Source organism: Pistacia vera, unplaced genomic scaffold (genome assembly GCF_008641045.1).
Source record: "Pistacia vera cultivar Batoury unplaced genomic scaffold, PisVer_v2 Contig645, whole genome shotgun sequence".
In the NCBI taxonomy this organism is placed as follows: Eukaryota; Viridiplantae; Streptophyta; class Magnoliopsida; order Sapindales; family Anacardiaceae; genus Pistacia; species Pistacia vera.
In genome coordinates this window covers 500,327-518,993 of record NW_022196496.1, presented here as the reverse complement: position 1 = coordinate 518,993, position 18,667 = coordinate 500,327, and the positions used below count along the sequence as shown (strand labels likewise).

General features: G+C 37.2%; 3 protein-coding genes and 1 pseudogene across 3 annotated transcripts; 3 read left to right on the top strand and 1 right to left on the bottom strand.

Moving 5' to 3' along the window:
* The first annotated feature begins 613 nt into the window (after positions 1-613).
* Positions 614-2,075, top strand: LOC116111604 (transcription factor MYB44-like). The gene has a single exon (XM_031397768.1). The coding sequence runs from the start codon at positions 775-777 to the stop codon at positions 1,705-1,707; it is 933 nt and encodes a 310-aa protein (XP_031253628.1). The 5' UTR covers positions 614-774; the 3' UTR covers positions 1,708-2,075.
* A 615-nt stretch (positions 2,076-2,690) lies between these two features.
* LOC116111603 (probable cadmium/zinc-transporting ATPase HMA1, chloroplastic) lies at positions 2,691-11,625 on the bottom strand. The gene is made up of 13 exons (XM_031397767.1): positions 11,058-11,625; positions 9,955-10,105; positions 9,687-9,871; positions 9,217-9,363; positions 8,757-8,952; positions 8,377-8,489; positions 7,693-7,934; positions 6,534-6,639; positions 5,163-5,327; positions 4,521-4,737; positions 3,834-4,021; positions 3,670-3,756; positions 2,691-3,074 (listed from the first exon to the last, which is right to left on the bottom strand). Exons 1-13 carry the CDS (start codon positions 11,520-11,522, stop codon positions 2,895-2,897), a joined length of 2,442 nt encoding a protein of 813 aa, XP_031253627.1. The 5' UTR covers positions 11,523-11,625; the 3' UTR covers positions 2,691-2,894.
* Positions 11,626-13,038: 1,413 nt separating this feature from the next.
* LOC116111578 lies at positions 13,039-15,063 on the top strand (annotated as a pseudogene).
* On the top strand, positions 13,203-17,827 carry LOC116111582 (cinnamyl alcohol dehydrogenase 1-like). Its single transcript, XM_031397744.1, has 5 exons — positions 13,203-13,500; positions 16,487-16,683; positions 16,767-16,994; positions 17,077-17,517; positions 17,625-17,827. Exons 2-5 carry the CDS (start codon positions 16,616-16,618, stop codon positions 17,728-17,730), a joined length of 843 nt encoding a protein of 280 aa, XP_031253604.1. The 5' UTR covers positions 13,203-13,500; positions 16,487-16,615; the 3' UTR covers positions 17,731-17,827.
* Positions 17,828-18,667: the final 840 nt, after the last annotated feature.

Here is an 18,667-nt window from a genome sequence, read left to right as displayed (position 1 = left end):
CCACCTCGGTCAAACTCAAGACTAAAATCTTACCCAACCGTTACGATCTTTATCCTCACACATTTAATTTTGTTTTGTTTTTTTTTTTCAATCATAAAATTATGGTTGTTCTTGGAGTTTGATTTGTCCCTTGAACTTCCAGAACCAAAATTTTCAATACTTATTTATTACCCACAATTTCCTATGCTCTGTCCTACGCTTTGAGAGAGAGCGTGTCATCACTCTCTTCCTTTTGTTAAGTTCCAATATTTTCCATTACTATTGGGTATTTATGATGTAAGTTATGATGAGTTATTATTATATCTTAAAAAATGCTCCGAATTTAATTTAAAGTTGAAAATTGAAATGATTATAGCATGGTCTTCCGCTCCATGCAATAAAAGCTTCAATATTCTTTTTTAGTGAAAAAGAAAGATAGAGAGTGGGATAGACGCTCCATCAAAGAGTAGATAAAAGAACAATAACAGAAAAAGCAGAGAGATTTTAAGAGAGAGCGACCCTTGTAAATCAGTGCAACTAAACATTGACGCGTGTCCATCTCCAGCTGTATCCCAAACCCAAAAACCCACAACCGAATACCTCAAATAAGCGGTGCCCATAATGCATTCTTAACCCCAACTGTAACCGGTTCTCTCGGTTACTCCTTTTCCTCTCTTATATTACCGACGACTCCCCCACAACTCCATTAGTCTCACTCCACAACGATCCCAGTCCCTCTTTCTCTGTCTTTCTCTGTACATGTTCAACAGCTGAAACCACTAATTACTAATACTGATGGCGTTTAACCGAAAAGAAGTGGATCGGATCAAGGGCCCATGGAGCCCAGAAGAAGATGAGGCGTTACAACAGCTTGTTCAAAAGCATGGCCCAAGAAACTGGTCTTTGATCAGCAAGTCAATCCCCGGACGATCCGGCAAGTCTTGTCGCCTCCGTTGGTGCAATCAACTCTCTCCCCAAGTTGAGCACCGTGCCTTCACACCTGAAGAAGACGAGACCATATTACGCGCTCATGCACGCTTCGGCAACAAGTGGGCAACAATCGCACGGCTACTCAACGGCCGTACAGACAACGCAATTAAGAACCATTGGAACTCGACTTTGAAACGGAAGTGTTCTGGTTCGATGGCAGAGGATGGTAATTTAATTAACTGTAATGGGTATGACGGGGATTTTGGTGATAATAATCAAAATCAGCCGTTGAAAAGATCGGTAAGTGCAGGATCAGGTGTGCCGTTGACTACGGGGCTTTACATGAACCCGGGTAGTCCATCTGGATCTGACGTAAGTGATTCAAGCGTACACGTGTTGTCGTCGAGTCATAATATATTTAAACCCGTGGCGAGAGCTGGCGGTGTTAATGTGGATGTGAATGTAATCCCGGAAACGACGTCGTCCACCAACGATCCGCCAACTTCACTGAGTCTGTCACTTCCAGGGGCAGATTCAAGTGAAGTTTCTAATCAAAAGGTGGCGGAGTCAAGTAAGGTTGTAAATACAAAGAGTTTGTTTCCTGAAAGTGGGTCGAAAGGTGGTGGTTTTGTGGGGTTCAATGAAGAATTTATGGGGGTGCTGCAAGAGATGATAAGAGAGGAGGTGAGGAATTACATGGCTGCCCTTGAACAGCAGAGAGGTGGAGTATGCTATCAGGGTAGTGGTGGTGGTGGTGGTGACGGTGTCTTTAGAAACGTTGCGATGCAGAGGATCTGAGTTTACTAAATGTGGTAGAGAAAACTGGGATTTGTGTTTTCTCTTTTCTTTAGGAGAATAATTTTGGTTAATGTACAGAGAGAGAGGGAGAGGTGGGTAATGGATAACTGAGTAATGGTCTTTAGATTGAGAGGAAGACTGTTGAAGATTCTATCAATCTTTGGCCTTGTTCATTAGATGTTAGAGACGAAAACATGCAACAAAAATGGAAAAAAAAAAAAAAATATTATATATAATGTTATATATAAGAAGTAAAAAAAATATATATCCTTAGAAATGTTAATCCAAGTTGTCGCATTTCATAGTGGGAAAATCTTTTGAATTTTTCCTTTATTAACTCATATCTTATTATTCTTGGGAACGGTTAATTAGTTTGTTATTCTATTTATTTATTAAATTTGAAACGAACTAATGAATCAGAGATGTCGACGAATATTGAATGGGCTGACTCATTTTCCAGTGGAATTCGAAAATATACCTGGGAAATCTTAAAGCAAATAGTTAACAACCACAAGACTGGTCTGGGTATATTTCATTGAGAGGTCATTAATTTTGTGTAAATGCAATTACTTAGAGACGAAGAATTAAGATGGAACCGAAAAAGGATAATATTGTTGTTAGGTAGTTGAAAAGAAGCAACCGATAATAGTTAGGCTAAAAGTTAGTTAGGTATAGTTGCCATAGCAGTTACAGTTACAGTAAAAGAACATGTATGTTTCGTTGCACTTCTGTTGTTGTTTTAACTATTTTCTAACACTGTAATTATTGATGAAATATGGTTCTTTCTTTTAGTATTACAACTAAAATTGAACTAGCTTATAAAGTCATATTTATGTTCATTCTTTATTCGAGAAAGGAGTCAAATGGATGTCATAAAACATCTTCTGCTTTAGTAGTTGATATGACTGGAAATTGAGATAAAAGTGTGTTGCCAATGATCAACTGCTACTAGTTTATCTGAAATCAAACATTGCTATTTCCAATTCTAGTTCACCAACCAAAACTTCATTAACTTTTTTATTAGATTTTCAGGGTCAACTTTGTACAACTCCGGGAGATTTCTTCTTGACATAGATCTCCTCGTATATCTTGGGACTTCGTGTTATACACACAGAGTTAAGTCCTGCATCTATCAATTTCAAAAAGAATTGGAGAAAAGAGGTCCAAAAGAATATAAATAAGTCTAGTTACAAAGGAGCAGCGTGGAGGGTGCTTGAGCTGGTGTTATGTTTCCTCCAGAAGAAATGCCTAGATTTCAATTTATTAACCAAATTCCATAAATCCTGTCTCCAGGACCATGAGGGGTCATTGAGAGCTCGTATGGAATTGAGGCAAACAAGAAGAGTCCCACCTTCGTGTAAAAGAACCTGCATGTATACCAAAACAGAGAAGCCATGGAACCATTAGCTTAGGTTTGAACCAAATTCGTATCAAGCAAAAATAGCATGCTATATAATCTATATGAATATGCAGGTGAAACGTTCAAATTCCGGTATTCATATTGGCTGTGTTGCATGGAGTCAGATACTGAATGCAAATATTAAATTGAAACAAAGCTGCTTTTTTTTTTTTTTTTTTTTTTTGTATACCAGCGCGAATTACATTCATGTATCATACTGAAGGGGGAAAAAAGGGAGTTCGGAAGGCACACTGCCAAATCAAAACCTAAAACTCACAATTTAATTATGGAGAGATAATAGGTTTGCAACCGTTGCATAGATTTAGGCACTTAACATGCCTCCTAATTCCTAAGTATCTAGTTCAATTGTCTCTTTCCAGAAATATTTGTGACTAGTTTCACAAGCACGGATCTGTTACATAGAAAGCCTTGGTGTTTTTGTCTAAATGAAAATCACAAGTAAAATAGCATGTTGTTTATTTCTACAAAATTAGCCAAAAACCATTGCTATTGCTAATGTACGCAACAAGTTCTGTAAAGCAGATAATTAAGTTAAATCATACCGTCAACCACAGGGGCAGAAAGCCCAAAACTGATGGAAGAGAGGCCAAAACTATACAAGATAAAGCAAGGGCAACGCTCTGCTTGACCTGCAAGTATAAGTAAAGAATCAATATCATGAAGAGCAGAAATAACTAAGGATGATAGGATGGACACTAGCAAGTACCAGGGAAGTTGTTTGCCGAGACTTCGCAATACAGAATGGAATGCCAGAGATATTATCCCGAAGCAACAAGACATCTGCGACAGCTATAGCTGTTGCACTTGCCCGTTGAGCAAGCACAATTCCAACAGTTGCAGCAGCAAGTGCTGGTGCATCATTAATGCCTTCACCAACCATGATCAAACCTCCGCCTGTTAAAATAAAAGAAAAATACAAAAATCTGTTCAGCAAACCATTTGAGTTCCAGAACATAAAATTTTAGGACAACAAATAAAGAAACCTGCACCTATACTACACAAATTACCAATAATTATAAGAAAAAGGACGGTATTACGTGTGCATGGTGGAAACAAGAGAACACACAGTATTCTAAAAATAAAAGGAAATAAGAACATGCAACTGAAGGCAACAATAAATAAAGTAATCAAGTATATGAGTATGTACATTTACATATTTGGGTTTTCATGAACGCAAATAGGGTTCTTTTCCTGTGTTTCTGATGGTTTGGATAAATACCCTAGAAAAACAATATATATTTGCATAATGAATGTTCGTTAGTAAATTCTTAGGGCACAAGTGTTAATAGGTAATGTCATACAGAAGTTGTAAAGTAAAATCACATGCTATGAGTTAACATAAATAAGCCAAAATATAGTGATAAAGAAATCCAGAATCATAAGTGGAGCTCACCCATATCCCTGGAGATACTCTTGACATGATTGAGCTTATCCTCAGGCTTCAGGCTGCAGTAAACTTCATTGATGCCAACAGAATTTGCAACTCTCCATGCACTGGACGCATGGTCACCAGTTAACATCATGACACGTAGTCTTGCTTGATCTTTTAATTCCCCTATAACATCTGAAACTCCTGGGCGAGGCCTATCCTCAAGGTGAATCAATGTTACCTACACACAACAATGGCAAACAAAATTTCAATTCTGGATTAAAAGTGATTCACAAAATAGATGACCCATAAAATGAGAAATGAGGTGTTTATGAGGAAAAGTAAACAAGAAATCTAGGGGGGCACCCACCTTGATCTAAAATTTTATGCAATATAGTTTGTATAAAATGGAATATCATAAAGAAGCTTATAAATAAATACTGTAAATTTTTTTTTTTTTTTTTTTTTTTTTAAATAAAGCTACAAAAGTCTCAACAGTATCAGCCAATGACAGCCCTTGCAAAGCATAAAACTACCAAAATCCAATAAAGTACTGCAAGTATGCAGGAAACTACATTGTCTCCCATGATCTTTCTTGATTTGACATTCAGATTTGGCATGTTGAAATTAAGTGAATAACCAGATCATCATAACCATAAACCACACCTTTTCATTAACAGAGAGAGCAGCATGGACAAAATTGCTTCCATAAGAAGAACCATCAACAGCTTCCTTGATCTTTCTTGATTCTACTTCAGATTTACAGAGAGAAGTGATAAACTCTACAGAACCAAGAGATGCTTTTGACATTTTATCCCCTCCAGCCCCTGACTATAACAGAGTACAAAAGATTGTAAAATCACATTATTGCCCAACTAAGATAACTTACCAATAAGATCATAAGAATGCACGGTTTTCATACACTCTCCTGAGAAGTTAATTGACAATGAATGTGGCAACTCAATAACAAACAGTTAAATTTCGAAAATTGTTTCTTTATAAGTTGTTTTTTTTTTCTTTTTTTTCCTGAGCAGACATATTTCATTCCTAAAGATCCTTATGCATCATGGACCTTGAGTCCAGAGTGAAGTTCATATAAGCAATATAGGAAGGATGCAAAGGGCTATTAGTCCTTATCTCTTTTTACATTTTAGGACCAAGCGTCTTAGTTAAAATTAGAACTTCTATTTCTAGAATTATTAGAGTTATATTTTGTATATGATTTGGTTTCTTAAGCCTACAAATAAAGATTAGAGTTGATGATTGATAATAAAGATTGTTTTCATGAAATCTAATTCATCTTTGATCTATCTATTTTCCTCTCTATTTTCATATTCTTTATTATCTATCTTGTTATTCTTCTGCTACTCCATCAAAGGGTTGAGTCAAAATAGATATTTTGTGATTTCAAGAACAAGAATCGCAGCTTTATTATAACATATTAAACAAGACAATAATTACAACATCTATCCCCTATGTAAGATAATAACCTAACATCATTAACTGGTTTATAAGCAAAAATCTTAACATATTGACCAAGATAACATTTAGCCCATCCCATATGTTAGAAATAAGTTCCCTATGTCATGATATCAAACTTCCATAGGATTTATAATGAGTAGAATCTTGTAAATTGGTCACAACTATGCTAAAATAGATCTGAGCAAAAAATAATTATCATATTAAGAAGGTACGAAAAAGATAAAACAATCTACTAAAATAGCATGTTCCATTAATTGCTAATCATAAATAATACTCCCTCCAAGTCAGTTCAAGAAATGAGAATATTAAATGAAAAAGTAAGCTTCCGTTTTCCTAGATGAATAATAGAAATAAAATTTCCTTCTGACTTTTTGGACCAAATTTAGCCAAAGAAGAAAAAGAGAATAATCTGTGGGACGATAAAATCATACTAATACAATAGTTTCAAATAAGTTGTCATGCATTGTTATTCAACATGTTAATAGGATATTGTTTGAAAATAAAGAAAACTATATAAGGTACCATCAGAATATATGTTGAGATTGGAAAAAGTACCTCAATGCCATTAACAGTCGCTGTAAGACCTTTACCAGGAAAGTACTCAAAACTTTCAATGGAAACAGAAGGAAGGTCTTTTCCTGTACTATGGTCTACCACAGCTCTGGATGAAATAAATAAATAACTGGTCAATAATGTCACATGAAAGATGAACACTGGAAACATAAAATTACAATTTGAAGAAAGATAGAATGTTCTTATTCATCATGAATAAAAGCTTAATAAGTTCTGCAGTAATATGGAAAATACAAGATTATAAAAATTTGATGCACACAACTATATCAATTTCTACCGCACAATACCAGAAGGTACACATTGGTCACTCATAAAGGATGAAAATCAACTAAAAGTTTCATGTCATAGACGACCAAACTCATTAAGCTCTTCTAGACTCTCAATCAATTCACATTAAAAAAAAATATCAATCAGTTTCTTATCCTAAAAAAAGAATAAGCAAATTTGTCAAAACCTGCTGTTGAGAACAGAATATATCAACTAAAATTAAGTAGAATTGTTTTCAAATCTTTAAAAAGCTTAAACTCCAAACTAAGTTCGAAAACTAGACTAGTGAAATAGGATTCATATAGACAAATCACAATCTTCAGCAATTCAATTGCAACAGAGGATCAAATTATGAGCACAAGGATAACTTAAAGCAAGATAGATAATTAGGAACTTCAGCACAATAAATGCAACATTGGCAACGTGTATGGCAAGAAGTTCACCAGCACATTAGCACTTCAATTTTAAATGAGTCTTAGAAAGGCAATAAACATTGTGCAACGATGCAGTTCAAGCCTTTGTAATCAGATTTGTGGTAACCACCACTGTTACAAGGCAGTTCTGAGTAAAAATATTTCGACAATATAGATACTAAAGGTCAAGGATAGTTGAGCAGGGTCGTAGGAGACAAGCCCACAAGAAAAAAGGAACTGGAAAGACAGGTTGTACACACAATCGGCAAAGTACATACTGTCCCACAGTTTAATATGTAAATGCATTGAATAGCAGATTATGTAAAGCTAAAAGCTTTTGGCCAGGTCATCATGCCCTGCAAAAAGCTAAATATTACAGTGACGTACCATTTTCATGCCGTATCACAGTAATAATACAGAGATAAATACCAAAAATAGGAAACATCTGTTTGACAAACTACCTTCCGATAGGGTGAGTAGTACCCTTTTCCATGGCAGCTGCTACAGCTAGAGCTTCTGTTTCACAACTGGGAATGCAACAGGAAGAAAATTTTGTCTTCTCTTTTCTGCCCAAGTGCCCATAAATTGGTTCAATTGCTTTGAACATGAGTCCCCCAGTTGTCAATGTCCCAGTTTTATCAAATGCAATAGTGTGGCAAGAAGCTAAAGCATCTAGTACTTGTCCACCTTTAAGCAATATGCCCTGTAAAAAAAGACTTGTGTCACGGCCTGAAAAGCGGTTCATCTCACAGACGAAATTCAAATTATACAAAAACAAATCTCCATTTTGGATAATCTGGAATTTTTCAGTTTCCATTTATTTTTGTCCCACAATTAACTATTGATTATTCTCTCTGGAATATTTTCCCAATTTGCCAAAATTCATGATTTAACTATCTTATAAGTCAACCATATTTTATCTAGTGAACTTGAAAGGTTTTCAAATGAATTTCTTCTTTTTACTTTGATTGACGCTAATGAAACAACAGAAAAGGAGGGATAACCATATTGAATCAAGGATAACCTACACCTTTCCTAACACTTGACATCAGAAGAAATATTTTAAGCAAAAAATGTCCATAAGCAAATAAGATGACCAAGCCATCACATAAGTACTTAAATTGTGACAGTTAGTTGATTGGTACCTTTCTAGCACAAGAGCTAATAGCAGTTGCATATGCCAATGGAGCTACAGCCAAGGCACATGGTGAAGCTGCTACCATGAGACCCAATGCTCTATAGATTGATCCTCTGCATGCTACACAATTAACCAAGCATCAAAAAAGATAGAAGAACGTCCGAAAATCACAATATCTAAAGATAAGACAGAAACATCATAAAGAAATTGGTGAGAGAGAGACTATGAGATAATATGCTAAAGCATCAAACAGTAGGAGAGATACATTAGTACAGAAGCTCTTTCTTGTGCAGTAAAACTAATAACATCTCTATGAAATTTCAATTAGACAGGAAATATGAGAACTGAAGCACATGAACAGAAGAGTTAACTCTTTCTCCAAATTACCTGGTGTACCAATGAATGGCCACTTAAAAAGAAATGGCCCAATGAGAGCAATAGTGACTGATAAAACAACCACCACCTTGCTGTATTGCTCACCAAATTCGTCTAGCCACCTTTGAAGTTTTGGCTTCTTCAATTGTGCTTCTTCAGTCAACTGCACAATTCTACTAAGTGTGGATTCTTTCCAGGTCTTCGTAGCCTGACACAAATTTCGGAAGGAAACTTTATTTTTTAAGAAAAAAGAAAATGTATAACCATGAAATATAATAAGCAATGACAGAGGGGGAAAAAAAAAAAAAAAAAAAAGAAAGAAAAGAAAAAGAACACACATTTTGAAAGCTTTTGACTATTTATTCTCTCAGAGATTTCACAAGAGGTTTGAAGATCAAGAACAGAAAAATTCAATTTTTTTCAACATATCTCCTGCTGCAAAGTTTAAATGCCAGCAAACTGAAGAACATACCTTCACAATCATTCTACCATCCAAATTCCTTGCGCCACCAGGAATCCTGTCCCCAACCGTAGCCTCTACGGGTTTGACTTCCCCAGTCAAGTGTTCAATTGTAATTGTTGCACTACCTTGGAAAACTTCACAATCTACAGGAACAGCCTAAACAAAATTCCACACCCACTAAGAAACTTCTATATTCTAGCATGACATTCAAAAAGTTAAAACTTAAATTGGAATAGCATTTTCACATTTCTATCTAATAATTAAATTTTTTAATAAAAACTAACTCGAAATAGGGCTGGAAAAGGTGGTTACATCATAAGCAAGAAGGAAAGGTCAACAAGATAAAAGCCAAAATCAGTTGACTGGACTGCTTGCTAGATGCAATCGAAGAAACAAATATACTTAATTTCATATAGGAGTGCCAATTGAAAAAATGCTGCCAGAACGGAGAAAAAAGTGATACTTTTGTTTTCACAGACCTCACCAGCTCCAACCAAAATATACGAGCCAACTTCCACGTCATACACAGGAATACTTCTATATGCCAAATCAGAGATGTCTGGTACATTATCATCATTAACATCCAGCACAAGAGCAGAATCTGGATAATTTTCCTTCAACTCTTTAACATCCACCATTGAGCGGCTGGTGAAAAACTCTTCAGCTACACAACCAATATAAATTAGAGCATGAAACTTAACTTTGTCCCAATATCTGTTTGCCAATACTCAAGTTTAAAATGCTTACCAATGTGAGCCAGATTGAACATTGCAAGAAGCAATCCTCCTTCCAAGGAGTTTCCCATAAATACTGATGCAAAGGCTGCAAGAGCCATCAGTACATGGATGTTTACTTTTCCACCAGCAATATCAGTAATAGCATCAAGTGATGCTGAGACCTGACACGCGACAATAATATTAAATGAAACAAAGAAAACACTCAAGCTTGTACTCTAGACCATTTTAAGGAAACCAGGTCCTCGAGAAAATACCACAAAATGCCACAGATCCTACAAAATTTATTTCATATAAAGGAAAGATTCTTAAAAATAAAAGGAAAAAATTCTAAACATTCAGCAGGATATAAAGAGCCTGTTCCATAAACCAACAAAAATACAATCTTAGTAGTGTTTTAAGTAATCATTTGGCTCAAAAGCTTAAGCTAGTAGGTCCATAGACACAATTTAATATAAGTTCATATCACAACAAGATGATTCGAACACAAAACCACTTGGTCAACTTGGATGCGGCACAAGTTTAAGTACCTCACTACTTGACCCAAGCTAATAAGGCCTCAGCAACGGTCTTTAAGCTTTAACGTTATAAATCAATTACATAATCCACCTTTCCAGAGTACCAGATGATTATGATCAAGAAAGAGATTTCATATAAAGGAAAGAATATCAAAATAGTAAGCAATAGTTCAAAAAGACTTGGTTGACATGATCAAAGTTCTCATCCCTCACCTGTATTTACAGTTATTTTCCCTGATAAATCATAAGACCATGCTTTAACTGACAAATTAATATTTCCTTCTAACCATACTAAGAAGGACATGTAATTCCCATAAACAAGGGCACACACAATCATCACCCAGAAGAAAGAAGCTCATCATCCTAAATCACACGTTATAAAAACAATAACATAATGAAGTTCATCTAATAAACTCGTACGAGGAAAAATGAACAGTTAGAAAAGTTGTAAGTCATAAGTCATATTCAAACTACAAAAGGATGGAAAAAAAAAAAAAAATTCTCAATCAAAGCAAAATAAGCCCTAAATTATCAGTTGAAATGCCGAAATTAAGAAAAAAAAAACAAAAAAAAAAAAGGATGGAAACGAAATGTTTACCCCAACCAGAGGAAAAGCAAGAAAGATAAAAGCATTCTGCAAAGGCTTAACCGCCGGCTTGGGCAACAAATAAGGACAAGCTGCAGCAGCTAAAAACAAAGCCGTGGCAGAACAGCAAAGGTGCAAATGCTCTCTCAAGAAATTCGCTAAATCTAACCATCTTGTGGCTTTAGCAAATTTAATCACGGCTTTCTGAGGCCCGCTCAGCTCAGTACAATTTTCATGGTGGTGGTGGTTATGGTGGTGATGATGATGATGATCTTGATGGTGATGGTGATGACGATCGTGGTGGTGGTGGTGATTATTATGGGCCTCAGCAAAGCAAGTAACGGGGCGGTGTCTGAGTGAAAAAGAAAGGGAAAAGGGTTTGAATGTGAGTGAGTTGAGTCGTTTGAATCGTGAAGAGCGAGTTAGAGAGGGAAAACTCGTGAGGCGGAAGGTGGAATGGAGAAGAGTAGTTTCCATTGTCGAAGAGAGCTCAAGGGCCAAAAAGCATTGAGTTAGTTGGAGGTGCAGCTGTTCTCTCTCTCCCTTCTTGAGTCTTATTTTTATTTCAACTATTTTTTGCCTTTGGAGTTTGGAATTGGATGTCGTTATAGAATCCACACTATGACCTCATTTGGAGGCCTCCTACTTCACTCTTATTGGCTGCCCCAAATAATATTTCAATCACTCGTGGTACATTTACAAAATTGACATCCTAAATTTGTGTCCTAATATATTACAGTTGATTTGACAACACTTATTCAATAGAGCTACATATGCAAAGGTGGGATTTCAAATTACAGTTAATTTCACAGCATCTCCTCCATTATAAGATGATGAGATAAGATCCAAATTTTGATTCAACAGCTAAACATTTAACATTATCAAATGTTTAATAACTATTTTAACACTTTTTTTTTTTTTTTTTTTAATTTCTTCTAAATGTATGACATTTTATTTGCCAGTATTACTCTTTAAAACTACTAAATTCAAGAATTTATTGTTGTGCAAGCCTTTGGATGACCAGATTTGTGCCCTTATCCTTACACCATGTTGAGATTTGACGGCTAAGCTCACCTCATGTGTCGCCCCCATAACGGATGACTTCAACAACAAGTTTATCATAATTAAGCATGGGTGTTCAGACTCAAGTATGGGGAGGCCTAACTTAAATTTGGATTACGGGGGATTATACGCGTAATCCACCTCGTAACAACCACTCCCAACCCTAATAAGGAGTGTATAAAAGGGAGACTCCACCTGGAACTATCTACACAAGAACAAAAAACTCACTGAGAGGGAGTTTAACTTCGCTTTTATGTGTTTTTCTTTATAATCATATTATGTATAAAGCAAATACTACGCAATAATATGTCAGTGTACGTAAGCTTAATTCCAACTCGCCGAACCACTTTAAAAGTTGTCTTTATGCTCTCATCATCTCTTCACGAATTCAATTTCTAAACTGGTTATTCTAAACCACACACACATCCTACCTAATCTCGTCAAAGATCAACTAGACATGTCTGGGTTGTTGCGTTTTTACGTAACAACATTTATAAATTTCTTTTGGTTTCTTTAAAATCATAACTGTAACATTATAATAGAAATGTTAATTTTACTAAAAACGATTCAGGACTTTTGATAATGTTCTGGTTCACTTCTTGCATAATGGCCCCCGTCTACTGGTAAAAATCAATGAGAGAGAGACAGTGAGATTAAATGGTGGGAAAAAAAGCCCAATACGTGTTCAAAGAATGAAGTCAAAAAGCCCATTGCTACAGCTTCCTTGCCCATTATCCTCAAGGAAACTTTCCATAAATAGCATTATAGATTCTGTAGACAGTCAACCCAAAATTTGGATAGTCCACAGAGGAAAAACGGATTTTTCTTGGCAATTTATGTCCGTACAGAGCAGTTGCTGAATACGAACACCTCTGGAAGGGAAGGAGGGATATACTCATATACGTCCCCTACATCTTCAACTTGATAAGCTATGACGTTTGTGATGAGCAAAATCAGTTACTCTAAGGTCCCACTGGCGGCTATAATCAAGGCATTACTGAAACTCTCATACTTGCCAATCAAGTCTTCTGCATTACCTTATAATATATATTATAAACTTTTTCTTGGCCGCCACTATGGTCTTGAACTCCATTATTTTACGTTTTATTTTGGTTCGAATGCGTTGCATCTCGCTTAATATATTGATTTACGAATCAGTATCTCCACTCAATATTTAATTATTTGAGCTGCAGAATCATGATCAATGGCTACAAAATCTGAAAGAAGTGAATATTAATAACACGTCTTCATCTATCTCTTACTTTTTCTTTCCTTTTTTGTAGTCCTTGTAGTTCACATCGATTCAAGCAAGCAAATATGGAGGAAAAAGAGTAATTGGTTGGGCAGCTAGAGACCCTTCTGGACATCTGTCACCTTTCTCCTTCAGTCTCAGGTTTTACTTTCTTATGTTACTCTGTTTTATTAATTCTCTCACAAGATGCAATTGGCTAATGTTTCAATTTCCTCATAAAATAGGAAAGTAGAACCTGAAGATGTGTTGTTCAAGGTTTTGTACTGTGGAATGGACCATACTGATCTTCATCAAATAAGGAGAGAGATTCATCCGCCAACATACCCTTTGGTCCCAAGGTAGATTCCTTTCTCTTCAACCGTTTGAAACTACTGTAATTGTTAAATTATGTTTTACTGAATTCTTAATTGGTTGTGTTAAGGCATGAAGTTGTGGGAGAAGTTATGGAACTTGGTTCAAAAGTGAAGAAATTCAAAGTTGGAGACATTGTGGGAGTCGGGGGATTAGTAGGATCTTGTGGGGAATGCTTCTGCTGCATTTCCAACATGGAAAACTACTGTAATGGTAGAATTCCCACCTATAATGGCATCTACAAAGATGGAGCACCGACACAGGGAGGCTACTCTTCAGCCATGGTTGTTCATCAAAAGTATGACAAAACCTACCAAACATCATACCAACACTTCAATTTCTATTTACTATTTTCCAACTAATATGCGATGTGAACACAGGTTTGTGATAAAGATTCCAGCAAATCTGGCACCAAAACAGGCTGCACCACTACTATGTGTCGGTGTCACGGCTTATAGTCCCTTGAAGCAATTCAGAAACTCCTGCAAGGTTATGAGGGCAGGAATTTTGGGTTTAGGTGGAGTTGGTCATTTCGGCGTCCTAATAGCAAAAGCAATGGGACATCATGTGACTGTGATAAGTTCTTCCGATAAGAAAAGGGTGGAGGCTTTAGAGCACTTGGGCGCTGATGATTATGTGGTAAGCTCCAATGTGGCAGAGATGGAGAGAGCATCAAATAGCCTTGACTATATACTAGACACTGTTCCAGTTTTTCACCCTTTGAATTCCTACATTCCTCTGCTCAAGATTGACGGGAAGCTAATTTTAGTTGGTGCTGCTTCAAAAACCCCTTTAAGTGGATGCATTGGAATTAATTCTGGGTATGTGCTTTCGTGATTTACTGAATTTTCATTCCAATTTTTGATACAAATATGTAATTTAGTTTAGTTAAATAATTGAGAGATTTTGTTGCAATGAATTAATACAGGGAAGAAAACACTAACAGGAAGTTTCATTGGAAGTGTGAAAGAGACACAGGAAGTAGTGGATTTTTGGGTAGAGAAAGGATTGAAATCAATGATAGAGGTGGTTAAAATGGATTACGTGAATAAGGCATTCGAGAGAATGGAAGGAAATGATGTAAGGTACAGGTTTGTACCGGATGTGGCTGGCAGCAACCTTGAAGAATGATTCAACCATCTTTCTACATTGAAAATAAAATAGCATTTCTAAATGAGCTCGCTTTTTCTTTGGGGGTTTTTACTTTTTCATACCGTACAATAATAATTCCAAGGGGATGGAGAGACCATAACCATCCTCAGTTTGTGATCCGGTCCTTCCTCAGGCAACTGAGTTTCTCATTTTCTTTTCTTCTTTTGATACGATTGATTGAATAAACTAGTTTCTCTTCGTACATACGGCAGATATTTTCTCTTATATTCATATTGTGCACTCTATTTTAAAAGCTGAACCAGACTGGCCGGTCTAACCGGTTCGATCGGGACCCAGTTGTGTGTCTGGTCTGAACTAATATAAAACCCGCTATTACTTAAAAACCATTTAAACCTGTTATCAAACAGGATGAACAGTGCGACCCGCTCGGTCGAACCAAACCGCTTGGTAAACCGGGTCAATGTTTAAAATGAAAAAACCTTAAATCTGATTTATTTTTCACGCGACTCCACTTCTCCACTCTCTTCAATCTCTCAACTCTCCAAAATCGCGACTCCCTTCTCAGATAACTGCACTCAGTCTCAATTCAATCTCTCAACTCTATCTCAACTCCACTCTCCCTTGGACCCTTACTCGACGACGGCAGCACCTCCCTTGCTAGATTTCAACGATAACGCACTTCTCTTCTCCCTTGCTCGGCGACGGCAACACCTCCCTCACTGGATTTCAGCAACGATGCACCTCCCTTCTCCCTTGCTCAATGAAGGCAGCATCTCACTCGCTGGATTTCGACGATGATGCACCTCTCTTCTCCCTTGCACGACGACGACGCCTCCCTCCTTCGCTGGAATCAATGATGGGAACACTTCTCCTACTCAAAATCGATGAAGACGACGCCTCTCTCTTCCAGAAATATCGCTGGAATCGACGATGACAACACTTCTCCTGCTCAAAATTGACAAAAACAATGCCTCTCTCTTTTGTAAAGATATTTCCACTTTTTTTTTATTTTTTTAATGAATCTATTGCTTTAATGGATAATTTGTTCATTGAATTTGTATGTAAAAGACACTGGCGGTTTTGTTATTAATTATTATGTATTTTATTATTTAATTTGTAATAGATGATGTTTGGAGACTTAATTTGTAATGGATGATGTTTGGGGACTTTGGATTGTAGTTAAATTGGGATTGTTATTGAGTTTGAATTGGATAGTAGTTCAGTTGATATTTAGAAATTTTCAAAAAAAAAAAAAATATATTTTGTTTTGGCTGTGCTAACATCATTGGTCCAACCGGTTGGACCAATTGACCCGGGCAGTGAAGTGGGTTATCCGGGTTAGAGCTGGGCAAGGGACCGGTCCCTTGCGGGCCCAGGCCTGGGCCCGTTTGGGACTGGTCCTAAATGGGACCAGTCACTCATCGATCCCAGGCCCATGAGAAAAACCAAGACCCAGACCAGGCCTTAGGCCTGGTCGGGACTGGTCCCATGGGCCCAGGACCGGTCCCATGGGCCCAGGACCGGTCCCATGGGGTTTGGATAATTTATTTTCTCCTCTTAATTTTTTTTATATTTTGGGGGCAAAACAAAATTTTATAGGGGGTTTTTAGTATTTTTTAGGGGTTGATTAGTAAGTTTCTACACCTTTCTCCTTCAGTCTCAGGTTTCACTCTCTTATGTTACTCTGTTTTATTAATTCTCTCACAAGATGCAATTGGCTAGTGTTTCAATTTCCTCATAAAATAGGAAAGTAGAACCTGAAGATGTGTTGTTCAAGGTTTTGTACTGTGGAATGGACCATACTGATCTTCATCAAATAAGGAGTGAGATTCATCCGCCAACATACCCTTTGGTCCCAGGGTATATTCCTTTCTATTCAACCGTTTGAAACTACTGTAATTGTTAAATTATGTTTTACTGAATTCTTAATTGGTTGTGTTAAGGCATGAAGTTGTGGGAGAGGTTATGGAACTTGGTTCAAAAGTGAAGAAATTCAAAGTTGGAGACATTGTGGGAGTCGGGGGATTAGTAGGATCTTGTGGGGAATGCTTCTGCTGCATTTCCAACATGGAAAACTACTGTAATGGTAGAATTCCCACCTATAATGGCATCTACAAAGATGGAGCACCGACACAGGGAGGCTACTCTTCAGCCATGGTTGTTCATCAAAAGTATGACAAAACCTACCAAACATCATACCAACACTTCAATTTCTATTTACTATTTTCCAACTAATATGCGATGTGAACACAGGTTTGTGATAAAGATTCCAGCAAATCTGGCACCAAAACAGGCTGCACCACTACTATGTGTCGGTGTCACGGCTTATAGTCCCTTGAAGCAATTCAGAAACTCCTGCAAGGTTATGAGGGCAGGAATTTTGGGTTTAGGTGGAGTTGGTCATTTCGGCGTCCTAATAGCAAAAGCAATGGGACATCATGTGACTGTGATAAGTTCTTCCGATAAGAAAAGGGTGGAGGCTTTAGAGCACTTGGGCGCTGATGATTATGTGGTAAGCTCCAATGTGGCAGAGATGGAGAGAGCATCAAATAGCCTTGACTATATACTAGACACTGTTCCAGTTTTTCACCCTTTGAATTCCTACATTCCTCTGCTCAAGATTGACGGGAAGCTAATTTTAGTTGGTGCTGCTTCAAAAACCCCTTTAAGTGGATGCATTGGAATTAATTCTGGGTATGTGCTTTCGTGATTTACTGAATTTTCATTCCAATTTTTGATACAAATATGTAATTTAGTTTAGTTAAATAATTGAGAGATTTTGTTGCAATGAATTAATACAGGGAAGAAAACACTAACAGGAAGTTTCATTGGAAGTGTGAAAGAGACACAGGAAGTAGTGGATTTTTGGGTAGAGAAAGGATTGAAATCAATGATAGAGGTGGTTAAAATGGATTACGTGAATAAGGCATTCGAGAGAATGGAAGGAAATGATGTAAGGTACAGGTTTGTACCGGATGTGGCTGGCAGCAACCTTGAAGAATGATTCAACCATCTTTCTACATTGAAAATAAAATAGCATTTCTAAATGAGCTCGCTTTTTCTTTGGGGGTTTTTACTTTTTCATACCGTACAATAATAATTCCAAGGGGATGGAGAGACCATAACCATCCTCAGTTTGTGATCCGGTCCTTCCTCAGGCAACTGAGTTTCTCATTTTCTTTTCTTCTTTTGATACGATTGATTGAATAAACTAGTTTCTCTTCGTACATACGACAGATATCTTCTCTTATATTCATATTGTGCACTCTGTTTTAAAAGTTGGACCGGACTGACCGGTCTAACCGATTCGACCGCAACCTAATTGTGTGTCTGGTCTGAACTAATATAAACCTGCTATTACTTAAAAACCATTTAAACCCGTTATCAAACTGGATGAACAGTGCGACCCGCTCGGTCGAACCGGATCGCTTTGTAAACCAGGTCAATGTTTAAAATTAAAAAACCCTAAATTTGATTTATTTTTCACGCGACTCCACTTCTCCACTCTCTTCAGTCTCTCAACTCTCCAAAATCACAACTCCCTTCTCAGATAACTGCACTCAGTCTTGATTCAATCTCTCAACTCTACTCTCCCTTGGACCCTTGCTTGACGACGACAGCACCTCCCTCGTTGGATTTCGACAATAACGCACTTCCCTTCTCCCTTGCTCGACGACGGCAACACCTCCCTCACTGGATTTCGGTGACGATGCACCTCCCTTCTCCCTTGCTCGACGATGGCAGCACCTCCCTCGCTGGATTGCGTCACTTGACGATGGCAACACCTCCCTTCTCCCTTGCTCGACGAAGGCAGCATCTCACTCGCTGGATTTTGGCGATGATG